The 21,150-nt window shown below is 49.9% G+C and overlaps 8 protein-coding genes across 8 annotated transcripts; 4 read left to right on the top strand and 4 right to left on the bottom strand.

Annotated features, from left to right (window-relative positions):
- The first annotated feature begins 12 nt into the window (after window positions 1–12).
- Window positions 13–2,891, top strand: PSV08DRAFT_359030 (uncharacterized protein). The gene is made up of 5 exons (XM_014229020.1): window positions 13–388; window positions 442–561; window positions 615–1,528; window positions 1,577–1,655; window positions 1,739–2,891. Exons 1-5 carry the CDS (start codon window positions 242–244, stop codon window positions 2,540–2,542), a joined length of 2,064 nt encoding a protein of 687 aa, XP_014084495.1. The 5' UTR covers window positions 13–241; the 3' UTR covers window positions 2,543–2,891.
- On the bottom strand, window positions 2,890–5,101 carry PSV08DRAFT_407285 (glycoside hydrolase). The gene has a single exon (XM_014229021.2). The coding sequence runs from the start codon at window positions 5,061–5,063 to the stop codon at window positions 2,976–2,978; it is 2,088 nt and encodes a 695-aa protein (XP_014084496.1). The 5' UTR covers window positions 5,064–5,101; the 3' UTR covers window positions 2,890–2,975.
- A 320-nt stretch (window positions 5,102–5,421) lies between these two features.
- On the bottom strand, window positions 5,422–7,477 carry PSV08DRAFT_215843 (uncharacterized protein). The gene is made up of 3 exons (XM_014229022.1): window positions 6,422–7,477; window positions 5,871–6,344; window positions 5,422–5,789 (listed from the first exon to the last, which is right to left on the bottom strand). The coding sequence occupies exons 1-3, from the start codon at window positions 7,284–7,286 to the stop codon at window positions 5,620–5,622; spliced, it is 1,509 nt and encodes a 502-aa protein (XP_014084497.1). The 5' UTR covers window positions 7,287–7,477; the 3' UTR covers window positions 5,422–5,619.
- A 251-nt stretch (window positions 7,478–7,728) lies between these two features.
- On the bottom strand, window positions 7,729–9,671 carry PSV08DRAFT_359028 (uncharacterized protein). Its single transcript, XM_014229023.1, has 2 exons — window positions 8,747–9,671; window positions 7,729–8,694 (listed from the first exon to the last, which is right to left on the bottom strand). Exons 1-2 carry the CDS (start codon window positions 9,387–9,389, stop codon window positions 8,126–8,128), a joined length of 1,212 nt encoding a protein of 403 aa, XP_014084498.1. The 5' UTR covers window positions 9,390–9,671; the 3' UTR covers window positions 7,729–8,125.
- A 176-nt stretch (window positions 9,672–9,847) lies between these two features.
- On the top strand, window positions 9,848–11,139 carry PSV08DRAFT_215840 (armadillo-type protein). The gene is made up of 2 exons (XM_014229024.2): window positions 9,848–10,383; window positions 10,436–11,139. The coding sequence occupies exons 1-2, from the start codon at window positions 9,911–9,913 to the stop codon at window positions 10,944–10,946; spliced, it is 984 nt and encodes a 327-aa protein (XP_014084499.1). The 5' UTR covers window positions 9,848–9,910; the 3' UTR covers window positions 10,947–11,139.
- Window positions 10,734–11,537, bottom strand: PSV08DRAFT_266630 (transcription factor S-II-domain-containing protein). The gene is made up of 3 exons (XM_066092504.1): window positions 11,490–11,537; window positions 11,093–11,432; window positions 10,734–11,037 (listed from the first exon to the last, which is right to left on the bottom strand). The coding sequence occupies exons 1-3, from the start codon at window positions 11,500–11,502 to the stop codon at window positions 11,019–11,021; spliced, it is 372 nt and encodes a 123-aa protein (XP_065949793.1). The 5' UTR covers window positions 11,503–11,537; the 3' UTR covers window positions 10,734–11,018.
- Window positions 11,538–11,862: 325 nt separating this feature from the next.
- Window positions 11,863–17,997, top strand: PSV08DRAFT_215838 (sister chromatid cohesion C-terminus-domain-containing protein; the record flags this gene model as incomplete). The annotated part of the gene is made up of 5 exons (XM_066092126.1): window positions 11,863–11,980; window positions 12,063–12,252; window positions 12,302–12,444; window positions 12,490–14,569; window positions 14,620–17,997. 5 exons carry the CDS (start codon window positions 11,863–11,865, stop codon window positions 17,618–17,620), a joined length of 5,532 nt encoding a protein of 1,843 aa, XP_065949792.1. The 3' UTR covers window positions 17,621–17,997.
- Window positions 17,998–18,031: 34 nt separating this feature from the next.
- PSV08DRAFT_266611 (uncharacterized protein) lies at window positions 18,032–19,418 on the top strand. Its single transcript, XM_066092503.1, has 2 exons — window positions 18,032–18,594; window positions 19,123–19,418. Exons 1-2 carry the CDS (start codon window positions 18,289–18,291, stop codon window positions 19,204–19,206), a joined length of 390 nt encoding a protein of 129 aa, XP_065949791.1. The 5' UTR covers window positions 18,032–18,288; the 3' UTR covers window positions 19,207–19,418.
- Window positions 19,419–21,150: the final 1,732 nt, after the last annotated feature.

The raw sequence follows: 21,150 nt of genomic DNA, 5'->3' as shown, positions 1-21,150 counted from the left end.
TCTTCCTTCTTCACACCACACCACTCAACGCCCCGCCTGTGCCTTTGCATCCACTGGGCTTGTAGATACAAATCCCGCGTCTTGGACCTTTGCGCGCCGTTGTGACTGCCTCGTTTTTCGTATTCATCGCTAATCCCGCAGCATCAGGCTCCGTAGCTGGAAACAAAAAGCCTAGCCACAGGAGCACTTTACTCTTCCACGGACCGCTGCGTCTCTATGATTTGCCTTGCACACCAGCGTCATGACCAGAGTATATCATCCGCGGCCGCAATATGCGCCACAGCGCAGCGGCACCCTTGAGCAGCCGCGAGCCGTCGCCAAAAAGAAGAAGCCTTACAAGATTGTGCTCGAAGCGGTAACGCAGGAAAAGAAGAAACTGCACTCGATCGTCCGTCTGCGATGCGCCATCGATGCACCGACAGTTTACTAACGCGAGTGTAGTTGACGTATGCATCCAACGCGCCCACTGGCTTCGGCTTCATACCCGCTGGACATCCAGAGTTCACGGAATGGTGCAAGGAGCAGTGTCGCCAGCGCAACCTCGACGTACACATTGTTTCGGTAGGCGTTGCAACAAACTCCAGCCGGCCGGGAGTAGCTGACAACCCCCCAAGGCCAAACCCAAGAACAAGATGCATTCCGATCCCGAGAAATTATCTCATCATGTCCACCGAGTCGGACACCATTTTCCTTTGCAGATCATCGACCTTGCCTGTAGCAAGTTCGGCTATACGTATGATGAAAGCCAGGGCCTTCAGAAAGCCAAGGATGGTGACAGGACCAACTGGATTGCCCGGCGCTTCGAGGACTACTCTTCACGCCAAGTTAAACAAGGACGTCCCACGACGGAAAAGGAGACCAAAGGCTACATCCATGGTGCCGTTCGCGAAATGTTTCCCAAAATCCCTGACGATGATTTGCAAGCCATTGTTACCCATGCCTTTGAGGAGGGGACAAACCGGGTAGGTAATGCCAAGGAACTTTCCTTGGCTCGTAGAGTGCAGCTTGCTGTTGTCGCCCATATTCGCCATACGTATACAGATTACGACAAGCTGCTCAAAAGCGGCGGTTGGATGGAGGCTCGGTCCAAGGTTGAGAGTGTCTCCCTTGCCAAACTCAAAGAGTGGCGCGACGAAGCCGATGAGCAAAGCAATGAGCTCGAAGAAACCTTCCGTGAGGTCATTGTTCTTGATGATGACGATGAACCAAGCAGCGAACGCCATTCCACGTCTACGCCTGATGAACGTGAGCAGAGCATGGAAATTGTTTCTAGTCGTGCTACTGCGCACGATTTGCAACCCGAACTTCATGCTAACTACCCTCGTAATGATATGAGAGGTGGAGCAAGAAGAACAATTGTTCTTCCGCGATACCTTCCACCGCGATCAGGTCCATTGCCTGGCTCTTCACACCCCCAGCCATTCCCTCAGCTGCCACCTCCACCTATGCACGCAACACTAAACTCTGAATCACGCCTAGGACACCATGGCGAAGCATATCGCTATGGCACACACAATCTGAATGACAAGTAAGGAGTGGTGACATGTTGACTTCCCAGCACCACTAACCACCACAGACGAGCAAGGCCAGCTGAGTCTGGCTCAAGCCAAAGGGCCGAGCCCATTTTGCACGAAATCGACGGCCAATTGTACAAAGTGAGTCTTGAATAGGTCACGTCTCGTGAACACAACACGATCGTATTCGTTCTTCATTTTTGAAATTGAGCTAACACCCGTAGCTTCAACCCATTAAGGAGCCACAAGATGATTCAATGATGCGGTATGATCTCCCTCCATCGCGACGCATACAAGGCATGTATTCGCGTCCTGCATCCCCTCGATTTAGTGTGCAGGAAAGACCGCCCACGAGCACAAGACGCATGCCAGATCACGATCTTGTACTCCCTTCTGTTGAGCGTGAAACAGTTGATCTGACATCACCACCACGCCGTAATACAAACGCACATCATCCAGTACAGGATCACAACATGCTAGACATGCACTACACCCAGGTACAGTCACCGAAGCGTAAGGCGCCGAATACTTTCGCGGACGAAAGAGACACCCAAGCAGACCAACAGTCGAAACGTTCAAGGCCTATGTATCGTGAAGAACTCCACCCCAGAGCCTACCAAGGTGGGCCACTTGAGTTTCATTCAAGTCAGCCAATGGGTCCTCTTCACAGTGCTCCACGACCACCGCCTCCAGAGCATGTCGTTGATTTAATAAACAGCCCATATGGTCCGCCTACCAATAATGTCAGAGGTCACTATGAACCTCCACGACCCACTGCAGATGTTGATCCTCGTGGATACGTATACGCTCCTCCAGTGACGCATCGACAGCCTGCGCGCGATGTGAGAGAACCTCATTATCAGGTACCGGCTGGCGCACCTTGTCGTACTTACGTGCCCAATGCCAGGGCGTATGACAGCCGCGATCCAGCCCGTGACTATATCTCGTTGCGAGATGGGCGTCAGATACCTCGATTCGAGGAAGAGAGCCTGCGATACATGAGAACCGGAGTTCGATATGGTGCTTAGGATGCTTTGATTTGCAATCAGCATAGTGGGCGGAGTTTTTGGTTTTTCCTACGGACGATACCCCCTGGCGTCTTTTTTCTTTGTTATGCATCTCAGAGAGCATTTGTTTCTCGTATTTCGCTTGTCGCATGCTAGTCTGCATCTTTGGCGTCTTGTTATCAGTGCATAGCATGGTGAGGATCTGTTTCATCGAACATCATCATCAAAGGATGTGTTTGTGGCGATGCCGCTGGACAAAGAGGAGGCATCTAGCACAGATCTTGGTCGACAAGGCCGAGGTTCTTCTGGACGGAGGAATATGGCTAGATAGGTAGAGATGAAAAGTACCAAAAGGCACCTTGAACACGATAACTGTACATGTCACATTGATGATCTATTTGCTATGTCTAGTGCCTATTCCCGTATGAAGCTCGCACTTCGATCCGTCTTAGGCCTACTTGTGCATCTGTGCATACTTTTCTACAACGTTGTCGACCACCTTCTTGACCTCGGCCGCATCCAGCTTTTCCTTCCTGTCTGGTGTGTACACACCATTGACCTCTTGCTCGATATCTGTAAGCTGCGTATATACGAACCCACAGCAATGACCTCCATTCACTATTCCCACCATCATCTTCTCAATGCGCTTAAGCAAATCCTTGGGATCCGACGCAGTCGTGTAACCCCAATCCCTCTTCCTATCCTCTTCCCCATCTCCACCGCCAGCAGCAGCAGCCTCGCGCGCAATATTCACTCCCCCAAACTCCGTACAGATCACAGGCGCACCAGGCGTGTGCTTCGACCCCGGATCCCCCAGCCCTTCAATCGGCGCCAGGAACGTCGGCCGGTTTGATTTTTTCTTCATAATAGCATCGAGCGATGCACACGTGGCCGTCAGCTCCTCGGCATCAGCATAGTCATGGAACGTAGTCAGATCGGTAACCACGTGTTCCCAGCCGCAGTTATCATTGATGGGTCTTGTTGGATCGAGCACTTTGGTCGCATAGTACAAGCTTCTGATGTGGTCTCTCTGCTTCTTACTCGTGTGCAAATCCGTGTATGCCCACGACTCGTTGACAGGCGTCCAGGCCACGACGCAGGGGTGGTTGCGATCGCGGAGTACGGCTTCGCGCCACTCTTGATCCATGCGCTCGACATAGGCCTCGGAGAAGGCGTATGCGTTTGCCATTTCGCCCCACACGAGGAAGCCGAGGCGGTCGGCATAGTAGTGAAAGAGGGGGTCTTCGACTTTTTGGTGCTTGCGGCAGCCGTTGAAGCCCATTTTCTTGCTGAGCTCGATGTCGTGTTTGAGGGCGGAGGGTGTGGGGGGTGTCATGAAGGTTTCCGGCCAGTAGCCTTGGTCGAGGAAGAGGGCTTGGAAGTAAGGACGGTTGTTCAGGCGGAAGGTCGAGTTGTCCCAGTGGAGGGAGCGCATGCCGGTCGTTGTGTGGATCGTGTCGATGGGGGTGTTGTTTGAAGAATTGTAGAGACGGATGGTTAAGTCGTAAAGGGTTGGGTAGTCGGGAGACCACAAGGCTAGGTTGTTGAGCCAGGCTTTGGGGTCGGAGAGTGGAGTAGTAGATTTGAGGTTTTGTGGTAGCTGTGATACCTGGGCGTCGGTCAAACGCATACTCGTCTTCAGAGCGACTGTGTCTGAGTCGTGGGGCAAGACAGTCTTTTCAGTCTTGCTGATTAGAACACCGCATAGGCTGGCTTCGAGTTCCACGCTATAGTCGTGGCCCGCTAGTCTTCCAAGAACCTTGATGTTGGCTTCCAAATTTCCGCCTTCGATATCGTTGCTTTTAAGCAGTGTGCCTGCACTCGCATCTCCCAATCTTACAGCGGGAACCGATTCCAGCCACACGTTTTGCCAGATGCCTCCGCTGGGCGTGTAGAAGATACTTTCGGGCTGTGCCTTCCAGTACTGCTTTCCACGGGGCTGTGTCAAATCGTGAGCGGAATCGAAAACTCGCACCGTCAGCCTCTGCGTCTTCCCATGTGCAAAAGCATCCGTAATGTCAATATCGAACGGTACGTGTCCACCACGATGACCACCGAAAAAGCTACCATTAACCCAAATTTTGGCTTCATAATCGACAGCCCCAAATCTGATGATAACACGGTCTCCAGCAATCTTGCCCTGTTCAGATCTTGGGTCCTCGATCATCCTTTCATACCACAGCACCTCGTGCACGCCCTTCTCGTTGATACCCGAAGCCGGACATTGGAATACAAATGGGACTTGGATGTCTCTTTTCTCATGCACAGTGTGTTCGTTTTGGAACTTGTTACCTTGAAGGAGCTCCTGAGTACCAGCAGCAATCTTGGCCGTGATACTGTGCGCCTCGGCGTTCTCGGCATTATTGGTGTTGGTGGGGTTCACGGTGATCTTGTCTGGTAGTTGGGTCAAGTGCCATCCCTGGCTGAGACCAACGTCATTGTCATCGAAAAGGAATGACCATGCACCGTTTAGGGATTCCCATGATAGATCCTCGCGGAGGAAGTCTGGACGAGGGTACGCAGGCGGGGGTGTGGGAGGCATACTGATGTCGTGAATTTGAGTCTTGATGAAATTAGGATGAAGTGTTATCTCCGATTGAGGGAGCTGTATATGTAAAAGTTAGCATGCACGTGAGATTCGACGCAGTAAGGTGGAGGTGTGGGGAGGATACACTGGGCCCAACACGTACCACGCTCGTTTAGGACTAGGGTGGGTTGGATTACATCTTCCCCGCCCGCAATCTTCTACACGCCTAAGCTTCTCTTAGGCTCAGAAGAACACAGTAATGCATATTACCGAATTCATTATACTGAATTGCTTAAAGTCAACTAGGTATAGCATCATGACAAGCAACCGAGAGTACTGGGAATGTTAGTCTAGAAGCCCCCACTCTAAGAGTATTCATGGTGGCTGTTCAAGAGATATTAGAGTCGTCGAGATCTTCCAATTACTAGAAAATTCGTGATGGTCATAATTGCGCTAATCATGGAACCTGGACGATACAAAAATGTGCATGGTATTACATAAAAATGAAGAGCTGTTATTTCATAGTCCAGCAAGCAATTGCTCAAGATCGCTGGGCTTTCTCAACCCATTTTTAGTCCAAAGGCCAGTACTCATGTATTCCCTTCTGATTTTTCCATCGCATGAAATAACAGCAGAAAGGAAAAAACAATGTATTCACTGCTCCCCATGCGATTAGAATGCCAAAGTCCAGACCAAGACGCGAGTGTAGGTCGAACAGAATCGAGCGACTTCCTTCGACAACTGTCGCACATGTTAGCTTCGACGAATCGCCATCTAGACAGGAAAAAAGCAGGAGAATAAACGAGAACAATGGAAACTTACTTGAATGCAGCGGCCACACATATCCCCACCTATAAAATGCCGGCGCAATCTCAATGTCGTAGAACGAAGTAGAAACATTCGTGATAACCCAGAAGATCAGGAATAGGCCCATCCACGGCATACCCACAACCATAGCAACATTCTCACACGCCAGACCCAGCGCAATCATACCGAGAAAGTTCAGCATCCAGTACACAACGAACGTTGCGTGTCCAAAAGCAACTGGGTTGCCTTCGCTCTCGACGGTAGCCTGTGTATGACTAGTTATCGAGTTGGTGTGGAAAAAATTGATTTGAAAAGCCATGCTGACGAACGAATAAGCGAGGGAGAGCATGAAGTACGCCGAGATAGTAGCACACCAGCGCCAGATAATTAGCTGGAAGAATTTCAGCGGCGGGTGGTTAGTAGGCGTGACGTATTGCATGTGGATGGGCATGTAGAAGGAAAAGCTGAAGAAGGATATGATGATGAGGTCTATCATTTTCTGATCAGCATTCCACTGTTTTTTTTTCTTAAAAAAAGAAGGATGTATTGGGGCGTAAAATACTTACAAATGAGTCCTATAGAAACAGCAGGGATGCTAGTATAAGGGAAAAAGGGCCTAAGATTGAATTCAGAAAATCCGATTGCAGGGTTGATTGCTTGCGGCACGCTTTGCATGTTCGATAGGATAGATGAGTCGCTGGCGTTTTGAAGTACCATCTGCGCCCACTGTCTGCCGACCATGCTCTGCGCTTCCGTCATGAAGGCACTGATGAGTGGCAGCATGAAATCGTACCAGTTCGTGTCGTCTCTCGAATCCTGGTAGATCAATTGGCAAGCTCCAAGGGGTTCGTAAGATGAGTTTCCGTTCGCAATGGCAGAGTACAGCAGAGCGCTAGCATTCGGATTGATGATAATGGCGGCCCAGGCATCCCACTCGTACACTGCCTCCCGAACACGCATTGGATCATTGTTGAAGTCTGAGGCTGGACGGATCCCCCATCCTAGTGTTGGCTGGCCACTACTTAACTGTTGTTGAACAAGTTGTGTGATGGTCGGTCCGACAAATGGCGCATTCCCAGTATTATCGTAGGGTGCAGCGCCATCCATGTCTACAACATAGACCAGCAAGTGATCGAGTCTTTGCTCCACTTGGAAGAAGACGCCCCAGTATATCGATAGAACAGCGAGAATGAATGCCATGAGAAACGCAGTTGTAATGATCCATTTCGCAAATGCGCGATTGCGGACTTGTCGAAGATCTGGGTGCCAGAAGCCTACCGGCTCCTTGTTAGGCTCTTGGGATTTCTTTTCATTTTCCACTTCAGTTGGCGCGGTTTTTCCGCGCCCGGTTTCTGGGTGACCGTTTGTGCCCTCTTCCGCGTTGATCTGCGCTGGGGGGCGAAACGCGCGTGGTAATCGCATCGATGGCATGGTAAAGAGGTGACAACAAAGGCAACTAGCCAACAACCGATATTAGACTTTTTTGCGCAAGAGAAGATTGCGGGCTGCCAAGAAACGAAGAAGCTTGTTGTCACTTGGAAAATGCATGGCGATGGGCTATTGCTTTTATTATGGGTGCTCGTCAGACGAGTCGATTCTGAACGATATGAAATCTATGACGTACGTAGAAGCAGAATTCGTATCAATGTTTCGATGACGTTCTGAATCTGCCAGATCCTAGCTCATTGCTTAGCTCCGCACATAAGGAAATCGAGGTCTAGCTCTGCGCCACTAGTGCTCTCGAACGAACGGACTAAGATGATTACCAACCGTGTCTGCCATGTGTACATAGTGGCAGTGATTTCTAGTACTAATTGTCCAGCTATCACTGCATTCGGTGATACGTTCCGTACCATCTGATTTTCTTTTCTGTTTCGTGACTGAAAGATTGATTGGTATATTCTAACTAGGGTTTGCTCACTCTTGAGAGTGTATACGTAGGGATTCTCTCTTCCATCGTACAATTTCTGCATCATTCGTTCATCATTCATCAAGCCGCTCAAAACATGCCTGTCGAGCCGGACATCGTCAATTTGGTGGTCTTGGATATCTCCCCCCACAATTTCGCATGACAAAGGAAAAACAAAAGGGTATTGTGCTCATTAAAGGGGTATAGGGTATATCGCGAAGCAAAACGCCACGCCTTTCAGTTTGTCGTCCATCGTCCATGGTTACTTCCTCGTTCTCTTCAATCTAGTCGTAGTAATCTTCGTTGTGTTTGTGCTCATGTCGTGTCTGTCTCGTGTGTACGCTCGTATCATATTTGTCATTCAAAGATCGGGGTCTTCCTCTGTTAAAGTCTCTGGTCCTGAGAGGCACTCACTCAACTGCATCATCCTGTTCCTGCAGTGAATGAGGAAGATGGCGATGGCAAGTGAGTTCCAGACATCGTATCCTTCTTTGCTGAAGTCAAACATAGCGATCAGTCGAAGTTGGGGCTGATCCCTATCGTTGTTGCCGGGAGCATAGCTGACGAATGCCATGACGGAATGCGATGCTGTGATTCCGTAGAGTGTGGGCACTTCCGGTACAACAGAGTCTCCACGTTGCTCAGCCTCGCCGATTTTCAAAGCATCGTACCATAGATCGTGCAGGCGGCCAAGCTTCTCAAGCATTTTCTCCTCACCTACACTCGGGTGTACATGTCGAGAGAAAGTGACAGTCTGAAACAGTGGGAGTTGAGACCAAAGATGATCAACTTTACCGTCTTTCATTGCCCACTTGGTGAACGCTTTCACTGCCTTACCGATCTGGAATGCCGGGGTCCGCTTCGCTCGCGTGTGCCAGGCATCTCGCACGAAACCTCCAAGATCGAAGAGCTTGTTGAGAGCATGTTGTGCTTTATGGTGTTAGTAGAGGCAATCGCGACTATCGGAAATTCGAGTACGTACCACCGTATTCTGTGCCGAAGGCGGGTTTTATGAAGGCCTTGTCAAGATTTTCGGTAAAAAGGTCTTCGGGAAGAGTTTCGAAATCGTTGATCCACCCAATGGGGAGGAGAGGCTCGAAGCCGCGCATCCCTAGCTTCTGAAAAAGAAATACCGCGTCCTCGGACCAGCCAGAATCGCGTAGTTCCTGGCCCTGCTGATCTCTTCTCCTTCGCTCTTCTTGAGCGTTGATGTTCTTTTGCTGATCCATGTATGTTCCGTCGTCCACTACCATGGTCTCCTCGTTGGCGTCCCACTCGTCCAGAGAGGAGCCCTCTGCTCTCTTACCGGGCGTAATGGGCGACAAAGGCAACAGCGTATCACCCTCTAGGTCATCGGAGAGCATGGCCGAAGCGGGCGGAGAGGGAGGCAAAAGTGTCGCATCGATGTCGCATTGAGGACTTGGTGAGCGTGAGTCTCGAATCTTGACTGGCGCATCCGAGCTTTTCTCCGTTATCACGGGTTGGGGAGCCTTTTGATGAGCATCTGTGGTTCGAGTAGGTACCGCAGGCTTCTTGAAGGCGTAGGGCTTGTCTCGCCGTTGCTGAGTCTTACGCGGGTTCATATAACTCCAGATGCGGTCAGACACCCCGCGAAGGAAGGCCATGACGAAAGACGGAGACTATTTTCGACGCGCACGAGCGTGTTTTCGCAAAAAGGTGCTCGGACTAGAACGAAAATCTGGGTTGAGCGGGGATCGAGGTGTTCAATTGTCGTCGTGAGGGCGTGTTGCGGTGAAGGCGATGGTGATGGTGAAGTGGACAGGTGCACCTTTGAGGCAAGACACAAACGATGTCTTTGTTTCCTTTTTTTCTTGTAGGTGACCTTTCACCACGACTTGTCAAAGACACCGCGAGCGAGGACGAAGAGTCATTGTGAAAAGAGGGCTGGGGGCTTATGTCCTGCATAATGCAGGAACAAGGACTCGCTGCCACGCTGTCACATGCGGGCTAAGCTATAAGAGGCTAGAATTTATTTTGGCCTGCAGGGTGCGGTGAGGATCTTATCAGATGAACTTTTAACCCCACCAAATCTTTAAACCCCACCAAAAAAGAGTTGAGCCGCGTCTGGAGGCGATCCTCTGTTCCTGTCTTCTGTCACTCAACACCCTATTATCTAATCAACAACATGGCTGTCACAGAACAAGACACACAGGTCGTAACCCTGCGCAAGATCCTCACATCGGAATCGGAGCCACTCGCCCGACGATTCCGTGCTCTCTTTTCTTTGAAGTACCTAGCAGGACTGAACCCGCCCACCGAACAAACAGTCCCCGCAATCGAAGCCATTGGCGCCGCTTTCTCTTCGCCGTCTGCTCTTCTGAAGCATGAACTTGCCTACTGCCTGGGTCAATCTGGCCATGATGCTGCTATTGCGCCGCTGAGGGCTGTGTTGCAAGACAAGAAGGAAGACTCCATGTGCAGGCACGAGGCTGCGGAGGCACTCGGTGCATTGAGCGACAAGGGCAGTTTGGATCTACTGAAGCAGTTGAGAGATGATGCCCAAGAGGTCGACGTTGTGCGGGAAACTTGTGATATTGCCGTCGATCGCATCGAATGGGATCATGGGCTACAGAAGGGGCAAGAGAAACTGAAGAAGAGGTATGTGTGGAAAGAGTTTCAGGCTATGTTGTATATGCTAAGCACTGTACAGTGATTTCACGTCAATCGACCCTGCGCCGCCGCTACCACAGGGCACCGAAAAGCCATCGATATCAGAACTTGAAAAGACACTACTCGACACATCCTTGCCTTTGTTCCAGCGGTACCGGGCCATGTTCGCGCTACGCGATCTTTCCTCGCCACCCGATCTCCCAACTGCTATCCCTGCTGTACAAGCGCTCGCCCGCGGTTTCAGCGATCCGTCTGCTCTCTTCCGCCATGAAATCGCATTCGTTTTCGGACAGCTGTCACATCCCGCGTCGATTCCTAGCCTGACAGAGGCACTGAGTAACACAAACGAGGCTAGTATGGTCCGCCATGAAGCTGCAGAGGCACTGGGCAGTTTGGGTGACGAGGAAGGCGTCGAGGAAACTTTGCGCAAATTCTTGAATGACCCAGAACAGGTTGTACGAGACAGTGTAATTGTTGCGCTGGATATGGCAGAGTTCGAGAAGAATGGGGAGATGGAGTACGCAATTGTGCCACAGGTTGCTGCGGCTTAGAAGCATGTTGCATGAGCATGGCGTTTGGGTTAAATAAAGTTCAACGAGGCCATTGTACTTGTACAGCCCAATTCAGTTGTTCGTGTTCCACCTGTAAGATAACTATCAGTACGAGTTTGAGTTTGAGGGCGATCGCGCAAACATACTTGTGACCGCAATCACACTCATAGAAGACAGTGGTTCCCTCGTCTGCACTTCGCAGTTGTTGAGTGTAGTATCGCACTTGCTCTCTTCCACATTTTTCGCATGGGTGGTTGATTATACTGGTGGTTTGTACGTCTTCCTCCGAAATGGTCTGCACCTCGGATCTCTTCGCACGCAGAGAAGAAGGAAAAGCAGTAGGCTTGGAAACAGTAACGACAGTCTTTGAGGACGTATCTTTATTTTGCGCACCACAGACACCGCATGTCAGGACTATGTTCTGTTGTTGCTTCCCAACAGAACCGTCCAGCAAGTTACCGCAATCTGTGCAAAAGACAAGAGATCCTATATAATTTATCAGCAAATGTCCCAAATTTTGTCTACAAGTGGAGCATTACTAACCAATAGCTGACATGGTGGGCAGTGTATTGTCGTGAAGATGATGAGCGTGGAGATGGAAAAAAGTTACGGGAATCGCGACTCCCGCGGCTGCGCCAAGCTAGTCCGAAAATGGTAGGCGGTCAGAACGCGTCCGACTGTCAGGACGATTCGATCATAGGTACTTTCACCCCGAAGCCGCCACAACGTAGCAGACAACAGAGCGCATCGCTCGCGTGAAGGATCAGAGGAGGGCAAAAGGATCGCATCATCAGACGATGCACGCTGAGACGTTGAAATAGCGATTGTTCGACTCCGCCCCCAGAACATACACTGTCGGCGCCTACTCTACGGTTGTTTGCTCCTCCGACTCCTCAGCCCATCAAGCGCGACCGCAATGAATGGAGATTGGCACAACGTCAACGGTGGGGGGCTCCCATTCCGGAGACCTCCTCCCACTGTTGACGATGCTCTCCCATATTCGCCTTTTACCTCGATTATCCCATTCTCACCGGGTCAGTCGCTCTCCCTCACCTGCCCATCTTGGATGCGCCAGACTCTCTCACTCATCATGGCAGAAGACTGATGAATAGATAGATATAATACCTTTCCCTACGGCCGAGCCTCCAACTCCGCCGACAACCTTGACTCCAGATCAACAAAAGGCCGCGAAGAAAGCCGTGGGCATCTTGAACGACGAAATCGAGGGCCAGTCTACTGCGCAACACCTACACGATACCTTGAAGCAGCTCCGCAATCTTCTCCATCGGGACAAACTACCAGAGTAGTGAGTGTTCTCTGGGTTTTGACTGAGAAGCATTCACTAACGGTCATAGCCATTTCAAACCCATGCCGCAGTTAGCGACGCCTCCTCCAGACAGTCCTGGCAAAGGCACAAATGGAGAATCTTCAGGGTATACGCCCGCGCTTAGCCCATTTGCGCGCATGTTGCTGAAACAAACGGATGTTACGTTTACTAGTAGGCCTCCTTGTCACTTGATCATACTCCCACTGACATGGCTAGCACCGAGCGTCACGGCATCCGAACGACCTCGCAAAGAGCGCTCACCTCCCAGACAGCCAGCTGCTCCGCAACCAATCCGTGTGGCACCTCAAATTTCTTCCACTCCAAATGGCAGTGCCCATGCTCGAAAGGCAGATGTCCCGTACCCGTCCAGCACTCTTTCATCCGCTCCGAGTAGCACGGCTGTTCGTCCTCCAGGACCGGCTGTGATTATAAAGCCAAAAGCTGTTTCGCGAGAAGAGTTCAGGTACATTGATAGCATCAATACATCGGAAATTTCTTCGCAAAAGCAGGAAGACAAAAGAGTACAGAGTGGAGCTGCTGTTTTAAGACCTCATGAACGAGAGATCGCGGACAGGAAGATTGACCTGCTGGACACACTCGTTACAAATCTAACAGAGGACAAGGACGACCTCGATGGGTCGCAGCATTTCAGCAAGATCATAACGCCTGATGGCGAATTCAACGTACTCAAACCGCGGGCGATGGATAACCTCTCAGAAAAGATGTCCGGTGTAGTCAGTCTAGGACGCTTTGATGCACTTCCTGTAGAACTGGTTATGCAGATACAATCGCTCCTTCATCCTACTGTTCTGTCAACAACCAAGAACGGGCTTTTTTCACGAGACGAGGCTACTCTGGAGCTTACTGAGAGCATCACAACTGCCAAGTTTGCACTGAAATCTTCGAAGCTCCTACTTGAGACTATGATTGAAGGCCGCGACGACTATCGTATGCGACGAGAAGAAATCGTCGATACCATCATCGATCTTATCAAGCTAGTCAAAGACGCATGTATCATTCCCATTGTCCAATCGCGGCGATCGGGCGAGTCCCAAGATCTTTTCAACACCGCCTCAGCTTATAGACAAGACCTGCAAGCAGTATTGCGCCTATCTGGAGCTGTGCTTACTCGATTTGCAACAGTCATAGGCAAATACAATTTGTCTGACCGAGCTCTCAACACCCTGGAGTACCTGACCCTTGAACTTCTAGTGGAGCAAAATAGCGAAAATGAAAAAGACTCTGTTTTTACCATTAGGAAGTTTGAACACTTTCGCCAGAAGGCGATGGATGTTTTGGCTCAGATTTTTGCGAGATATCCAGATCAACGGACGTCAATCCTCAGCGGAATTTTCAGCAATCTGGAAAAGCTTCCTGATAAGAAGGCAAGCGCTAGGCAATTTGTATCTGCTCGAGAAGTGCCTATCATGACAATTTCCGCGCTATTCATGCGTTTCGTTCAGGTTGTTGCGACAAACCCTGGTCCTCGTACTACGTCATCGGCCGACAGCGAGATCAAAGATGTAATAGTTGAAGATGATGTTAGCGACTACGAGCCCGGCACTTCTACAAAGATAGTGAAGAAGGTGAACAAGGGCAGGGGTACCCCCACGTTTATTGCGCAGAATCTGACTACAACGGCTACCAACACCGCCTCCTTCATTGTAACTCAACTCTGCGAGCGTGCGTCAAACACTTCAAAGTCGGGTGACAAGCCATTCCGCAATCTTCTGGATCTCTTCATCGACGATTTTTGCAACGTTCTCGGGTCTCCTCAATGGCCGGCTGCTGTGATGCTTCTACAAGTTCTTTTGGTACGAATGAGGACGATACTTCAGGACGACCAAGCAAACAAGCACTCTGTAGTCGACAAAGATATGGCTCTTACGACAATGGCGAGGATAGGCTGTGGTGTGATTGACTTCAAAGACCAGCTGAAGAAGCTGAAACAAAGGCTAGACGTTTCGCAGTCGGACTTGTCATCGAAACTAGATCGACTCGTGAATGAAGCCATGAGTGAGGATCAAAAGGAACGCGTTAATGACGTGGATCTACTTGCCTTCGAAGGTCCTTACCGCATGGTCATTGAGTCTTTGGTTGAATATCTCGACCTTCGACCATCCCAGGAAGACCCCCACCTTCAAGCAACAACTGGCTGTTATGTCAGTTCCTGGCTCACAGCTGTTACAAAGGCATTCCCTGAACCGAATCAAGATAGCCGGCCAGAACCCATCCAAACAGTTCAGCAATGCCTCGAGAGTATGATCGTCGACCCTAAATGGCTAGCTCGGAAATAGTAAGTGCCACGATTGATGAAATCACTTTGCAACTAACCTTGAACAATAGTAAGTTTCAACCAGTCTCGGACGATCAAAGCAAGCTGGCCGCTGGTGTAATCACGCTCCAAAGCCAAGTGTGCAGATACCTCTCGCAGATTGTCAACTTCATGCAACTCTACGCTCAGGACAAAATTTCACCTAAGCTTCGATCACGAGGAACTACGGCATTGCAGCAACTGCTAGACAAAGATCCCAAGGTTATCTCCGAAGGCCATGTCATCAATATGATCTCCTCGCTCAGAGATAGCTCACCCATGGTTCGCGAAGCAACGTTGTCCTTACTGTCCAATTGCTTAGCCAAGGAGCCCTCTCTGGAGAGACATGTCCTGCCACAGATATTGGATATGACGACCGATCCTTCGAATGGACCGAAGAAGAAGGCAATCAAGCTTCTCAAAGAGATATACCTCCGTTCCAACTCAAAGCAGGTTCGACTCAAGATTGCTGCTCCACTGCTCCTCCCCTCGCAAGATGATGAGAGCACAATTGCGGAACTGGGTCGGAACGTCCTCGAAGAGATATGGTTGACGACTGCTAGCTCGGGCACGAAAACCGATGACAGTCAGCATCGTCTGAACCGTGAGCAGAGAGCAGCATTCATGGTGGACCTCCTGGAATCTGTAGGCCAAAGCACAGTGCACTTGGAGGCTTTCGAAAAGTTCTTCATTCATTGTGTATCGCCTGAATCCAAAGCACCTGCTGCAAATCTGCGCATTTGTGGAGAACTTGTCGCAGATTTGGTCGACGAAGTCATTGATCCAGGGAATGGAACAGACAACAAGTCCCAGACACGTGTCATGAATACCCTGAGTGTCTTCGCGAGGATCAAACCTACTCTCTTCTCGGTGGATTACCTCAGGCATCTCAAGCTCTACATCAAGACAATTGTTAACACGGATGACGTAGCCCTTGTACGGCCAACAGTTGTAGTATTCCGCCATGTGTTGCCAACGCTCCCTTCACTTCAACATGCTTTCGCGGAAGAGATTCGGGGAAGTCTGATGCGTAACGTTCCAAAGCTGGCTAAATTCGCATCCTTGGGTTGGCCTACAAGTCGCGAGACTCTCCTCGATGTTGTCCATTGTTTGTGGGCAATCAGTGGGATATCGAGCATAGGTGCCGAAAAGATCTTCGTTACCACCTGCTCTGTGATCAGCCAACTTCGCCCGTTATTGTCATCGGCCCATATATTGGCGTCAGCCAAGGAGTCTGAAGTGGAAAAAGAGAAAGAGGATGCGACCAAGTTGAAAGAGAAGATACTTTCGTATCTAATCCTACTAGGTGCTTTTGGTCAAGTTTGCAGTCTCGATCAACATGCCGAGCCTTTCGTGGCTAAACTCCGCACTACTATCAGCAAGAACGAGGCTCTCAAGAAGCAGATGGAGCCATCCCTAAATCAAAAGTCACCACCTCCGCCGTCGCTTCTCCTGTTGGATACTGTTCGGCCCTTCACTATGCAGGCTTGGGAGCTAGACATTCGCGAGCAAGCATTACAAAGTATGGGTGGCATCTGTCAGCAGTCACCGGAGCATTTTATGCGCTCCGAAGTGGAAAAGGTCGTGAAGCTCGTCTTCATCAACGAGGACAATCACTCCTTGAGGCATGTCGCGCTCTCTTTCTTCAGGCAGTTTTTTACTGTTGCTGAACGGCGTTCCGAAACAGGCGCACAAATCGCCATTGGTAAAGGAGCTGTGAATGGCTCAGCTCGATTGGAAACCTCATTCGCGGCCACTGGAAATGACCAAGCAACTTTACATCTAGCCCAGAGATTTCTGGAGGACTTTGTGAAGGCTGCTTTGCAGAACAAGAACGAGCTCGCTGTCATTGCCACTGACATCATCGCCAGTATCAGTCGCCAAGGACTTGTTCATCCGAAGGAGTGTGGTGCCGCACTCGTGGCCCTGGCTACTTCACCAAATAAAAGCTTGGCTCAGGTGGCGGGCGACGAACACAGGCGCATCCATGAGAAGCAAGAATCATATCTGGAGAAAGAATACATGCAAGCCATACATATGGCTTTCAGATATCAGCTGGATTTGTTTAACGATCCACGAGGAATGGTTGAAGCTACCCATACTCCGAAGCTTGCAAAACTTTTCGAGGCGCTGAAGACTGGAAAAAAAGCAAGCCTGAAGAAGTTCATTGCCAACTTCTGCAAGCAAATTGACTTTGATCTCTCGAAATTGGATGCCAGTGGACCGGTGCCAGAGGCTGTGTTATACGCCCGTTTCTGTCTAGAGAACCTGGCCTTGCTCGACTTTCCGCATCAAGAAGAATTAGCAGTGTTTCTCAACGCAGTCGAAGCGATGGTACTGAACACAACCGGACCTGCAGTGGGAGTTGTCATCGCAGAAGAGCTTCCAAAACAATACATTCAGGTGGAGCAGCCACAGCCAATGGACCCGTTTCAGCAACATATGATGGCTGCTGGACCTATGAACGGAATGCTACCGTCGCAACCGCTACCACCAATGATTCAAACTGTGCCTCAGCTCGCACCACCAAACATCGACGACGGTCGTCTTCGTCAAATCGCGACAGCCTGTACGATTCTCCAGATGGTATGGGAGACTCGTAGTTTTATTCGGCGATGGTATGGCATCAAACACAACGGACCTATTCCTCAAAAGGAATATGCCAAACCTGCGACTCGCAATCACTTGGCTACCACGAGCAAAGATTTGTGGGAACGCCTATCTGGTGTCATGAGCGCCCTGGATACCCGCGAAAGCATGGTGAAGCAATGTTACGACTTTGCAGATTTGTTAGACATTGATCGGGAAACTTTTATCGACGCAGACGGTGACGATACTCTGGATGCAGGATATGAGACACCCAATGATGACGGCGAGGACAGCATACCATTCCCAACTAGTGGCCGTGGTAGGAAGCGGAAGAGCAACGTTACCTTGGGTGGTAGTACGCCTAAAAAATTCAAGGTCAGGCCGGCGGGATCGAAGAAGAAGAGAACCTCGCGTACGCCAGATGGCGACGGTGATTCAGACTAGGTGCCTTGATCAGTTCAGCCATAGTTGAAGGGGGAAGCAAGAAAATCTGATATGGCCGGTCGTATCATGAATGATCATTCACATGCGCGATACGTTATCATCAAGCTTGGCTGGATTGATGGAGCGAGTATTTACTTTTGCATCTCTTAAACAGCATTTCATCGGCGTTAAAAAAAAAAGGCACGTATAGCATCGATACCCTTAGCAAGCGGATTTATGTACATGGCGCGCCAGCGTTCTCATCATGGCTAAAACCTGGGTTTTCATGAGAACGGTGGTTTCGGACCTCAGCAGCTACAGACATGCGAAAGTTGGTTTCGCCATGTCGAGATTTAGTAATTGAAATCCAGCATATCCAGCATAATCTAAGATATTTCACAAGATAGCACATGGGTGAATGAGCTAGCGACAGAGCCAAACTTAAACAACTAATATTACTAGCTACAGACCCCAAACCCAGCGACATAGGCACTTTACCTTTCTTCAACTCTTCCTTCCTGAAAAGCAAAAAAAATATCACTAAACGTCTAAACAAGCTTCTGCCTCCAACACACCCACAGTCAGCCAAACCGCCCCCTTTAGCGAAAGAAAGAAAAAAACAATCCTCAAACGCACAAGACTCCCAAGAAGTGATCCATCTCCGTGCTTGCAGTACCCTCGTGTCTGCAATGCACATCTCCCTTTTTTTTCGCCTCTACCCGCTTTTCTCTTTTCTCCGGTCTTATCTATGTGTGTATGTGTATGTGTGTGCCACCAACACCGTATCCCTTCTACATACGTACGTATGGGGTATCTCGATACGGCCAGGGGTTGGGTGGCCTGAGGAACAGCCCCCACGCCATGTGCAGCCCACCCACGATCACCGTTGGATCAATTTCGGAGGGCCTGGTGGGACTTGTGGAAAATTAGGGGGGGGGCGCTTGCTGATTGTCGTATTGGGGGCTGTATGGAGGTTCTGTTTGGGAGTTTTTTTTCTGGTAGGTTAATTAGGTGGGTGGTGGTGTGGCTGGTGCGGTTGCGATTGGTGGATTAAAAGGGGGGGAGGTAATGTGGCGTTGAGGGAGGTGATATTGTTTGTGCAGGTGTAGGTATGAGTGAAGAGATTGTGGGAGGGTATATGTTTGATAGGAAGACGTTTAGGATGTGAAATGGGGTGATGGAGGATGGTGGATTGAGGACGAAAAATCTCAAAGGGAGAAAGAGTGATGGGTGTGCGTATGTGTGTGTGTGTGTGTGTGTGTGTGTGTGTGTGTGTGTGTGTGTGTGTGTGTGTGTGCTTGGTCGGATGTATGAATGGGTGGGTAGGCGGTATTTGGAGAAGAGATGGAAATTGAAAGAGCAGTGACTGACAGAGAATAGTATGGTTATGCATCAAGATCGGTGTGTAAAGAGAAGATGTCAAAGAGATGCACGAGAGAATATGGGACTTGAAAGAAACGTTAGAACGGATCACAACACCTGACCTCTGTCTCGATGCTTTACGGGTTACTTACGACACTTGCCAAAAAACCAAGATAACCGGTAAAACACAAAATGTACAAGAAGAAACCGATTCGAGTATCCTCTCTACAGACAAATGCAAATAGCCTGGACCAGCGTCTCCAATTCGGCACAATGTTTGCTGCAAGACTCTATCCACATCGCACACCGACTTCACGATGGCATTTCGAGATTGAGCTTCGCTCCGGAACGAAAGGCCGTCGAATATCTGCTACTGCTAGCAGAGTAACGAGGAAAGAAAGAGGAAAGGTTGGTGGGTCAAAGGACAATATGACAGAGAAAAAAGGTGTGCGAGTTTCCTGGTACAGGCAACGTCATCGGCAGTTGTAAAGAGCTCAACAACTTTTTTTGGCGCCTCAGCTGCTGTTCATCTTTTGGGCTGTCTGAGGTGACCCCCTTCTCTGGAGCCCAACGTTCTTTCAGCCAGCGCGAGGATCAATATGCCATGGAGCTGAAAGACTCAACGGCCATAGGGAGTGCCCCCATGCCGCACTTTGACGTTACACAGATGTCATGAGGCCTCTCACATGCGACAAAGAAACTGGACAAGCAGGTAGAAGACGATGAGGATTCAGTACTAGTACCAGCATTGTCCAATATACCCCGTAGTAATCGCCCAGTTTAGTCATTCCCATCCACTCTCAGACACCAAATTTCGCATGATCATCATCCTTCCCCCCATCCTGCCATATTAGAAAAGTCCACTCCTCGGACCAAAAGCGACAAGGTCACCAGGGCTGCCCATAACCCCCCCTCTCACCACCACCACAACCTCTTTTCGCCAACGATGATCCTCCGCGAAAAGCATGCCAGATGGGAAAAAGATCTCTTCCAGCCCTTTGTCTGTCTCCCCTGCCACGGCGCCGCTCTCCGCAGTCCCATATCCGTTCAGGCACACCGAGCCAATATCCCAATGCATTTGGCGATCAGCGCTCGTGGCCTGGAATGCCATTGTAATTACCCATTTCGGAATCAACCATGTCGCTGTATATCGGGGCTAACTGGGTGTTGCGCCTAAATTGGGAGGGGGTTGGAGGGGCAAGGTAAAAAGGTTCTAGCCAAACGCAGAGGGCTCGTTGGTCGTTAACTGATGGTGCTATGGTCTGCACGAATTCAGCTATAGCTATATCACTTTGTCTTAAGAGCTCGTTCGACACTTTCTTTTGGGGGAGGGGTGGAAAAGTCAGGTGGTCGCTGCCGGTTTCGATTGCCGATGTGGCGTGTTTGGTTTTATTTGTTAAGTGGGTTTCCTGTAATGGAACGAGACGTGCAGGTGATGTGCTGAAGGATACAGTGCAAGATGCAACGCACCTTTGGAACAGCACGGCTGCTTTTGCCCATTGCGATAGATTGTCTTTTACTTGTTTCGGGAAACTTTCCAGGCGTGAGAGGGTTGTTGAGGTTGTTGCTGTTTACATGTTCTCAATAGGATTGAGAAAGCGGCCATTTGCCACAAGTTGGAGTCAACCCTCTTGGGGGCGGCATCGCGCGTCTCTGGAACTTTTGCTTCAGTTGATCGCTGCAGCTAGTAGCATCTCTTACTGGGGAATACTGGTAAGGTTGTTGCTGATTGCCGCGCCGCTTTCAAGATGCTGGCCAGAGTCACGCCATGCTGCCAGGCACGAAGCATCCAGGATTCATGTTCTTTAGGAACAGGATGGAGACGAGCAATACGAGGTAATTTCACCTCATCTCAAATCGAATGTCTAGTCATGGTAATTGTCATTGCAAAAGGTACACTTCTGTCAAGAATAGTGCCGGGTATATACTATGGTAATTGAGTGTCTTGGCGAAGCTGGGAAATATTTGCCGGAAACCCTGCAGCTGGTGTCTACCCCACATCCCAAAGACGGCATCAAGACCCCATGGTTTTTGCTTGACTGCTGTACTGTACGAGAGTAGCCAGAGTCGAAGAAAAAGCCTAGCTTCGGAAGTCTTCTCGAAGACCCTGATTACGCATGGACGTCAGGGCCGATGTTCCACGAACCTGTTCTTTTATTGCAGATTTCCAAGGATGTTATTTCAGGGGA

This window comes from Bipolaris maydis, assembly GCF_028858645.1.
Source record: "Bipolaris maydis strain C4 unplaced genomic scaffold PSV08scaffold_2, whole genome shotgun sequence".
NCBI classification, from domain to species: domain Eukaryota; kingdom Fungi; phylum Ascomycota; class Dothideomycetes; order Pleosporales; family Pleosporaceae; genus Bipolaris; species Bipolaris maydis.
Note: the sequence above shows the minus strand (reverse complement) of the source record. Positions and strands in the feature narration are given on the sequence as shown.

Excerpts from the sequence above, each read along its gene's own strand:
- PSV08DRAFT_359030 (XM_014229020.1), top strand. The coding sequence starts at position 242 with ATGACCAGAGTATATCATCCGCGGCCGCAATATGCGCCACAGCGCAGC. Across the intron at positions 562-614 it reads TCGACGTACACATTGTTTCG|GCCAAACCCAAGAACAAGAT; the intron begins GTAGGCGTTGCA and ends CAACCCCCCAAG. Across the intron at positions 1,656-1,738 it reads TCGACGGCCAATTGTACAAA|CTTCAACCCATTAAGGAGCC; the intron begins GTGAGTCTTGAA and ends TAACACCCGTAG.
- PSV08DRAFT_407285 (XM_014229021.2), bottom strand. The coding sequence starts at position 5,063 with ATGCCTCCCACACCCCCGCCTGCGTACCCTCGTCCAGACTTCCTCCGC.
- PSV08DRAFT_215843 (XM_014229022.1), bottom strand. The coding sequence starts at position 7,286 with ATGCCATCGATGCGATTACCACGCGCGTTTCGCCCCCCAGCGCAGATC. Across the intron at positions 6,345-6,421 it reads TGTTTCTATAGGACTCATTT|ACCTCATCATCATATCCTTC; the intron begins GTAAGTATTTTA and ends AGAAAATGATAG. Across the intron at positions 5,790-5,870 it reads TGTGTGGCCGCTGCATTCAA|TTGTCGAAGGAAGTCGCTCG; the intron begins GTAAGTTTCCAT and ends CATGTGCGACAG.
- PSV08DRAFT_359028 (XM_014229023.1), bottom strand. The coding sequence starts at position 9,389 with ATGGCCTTCCTTCGCGGGGTGTCTGACCGCATCTGGAGTTATATGAAC. Across the intron at positions 8,695-8,746 it reads CTTCGGCACAGAATACGGTG|CACAACATGCTCTCAACAAG; the intron begins GTACGTACTCGA and ends AACACCATAAAG.
- PSV08DRAFT_215840 (XM_014229024.2), top strand. The coding sequence starts at position 9,911 with ATGGCTGTCACAGAACAAGACACACAGGTCGTAACCCTGCGCAAGATC. Across the intron at positions 10,384-10,435 it reads CAAGAGAAACTGAAGAAGAG|TGATTTCACGTCAATCGACC; the intron begins GTATGTGTGGAA and ends AGCACTGTACAG.
- PSV08DRAFT_266611 (XM_066092503.1), top strand. The coding sequence starts at position 18,289 with ATGCACATCTCCCTTTTTTTTCGCCTCTACCCGCTTTTCTCTTTTCTC. Across the intron at positions 18,595-19,122 it reads TCTGTTTGGGAGTTTTTTTT|CAAAAAACCAAGATAACCGG; the intron begins CTGGTAGGTTAA and ends TACGACACTTGC.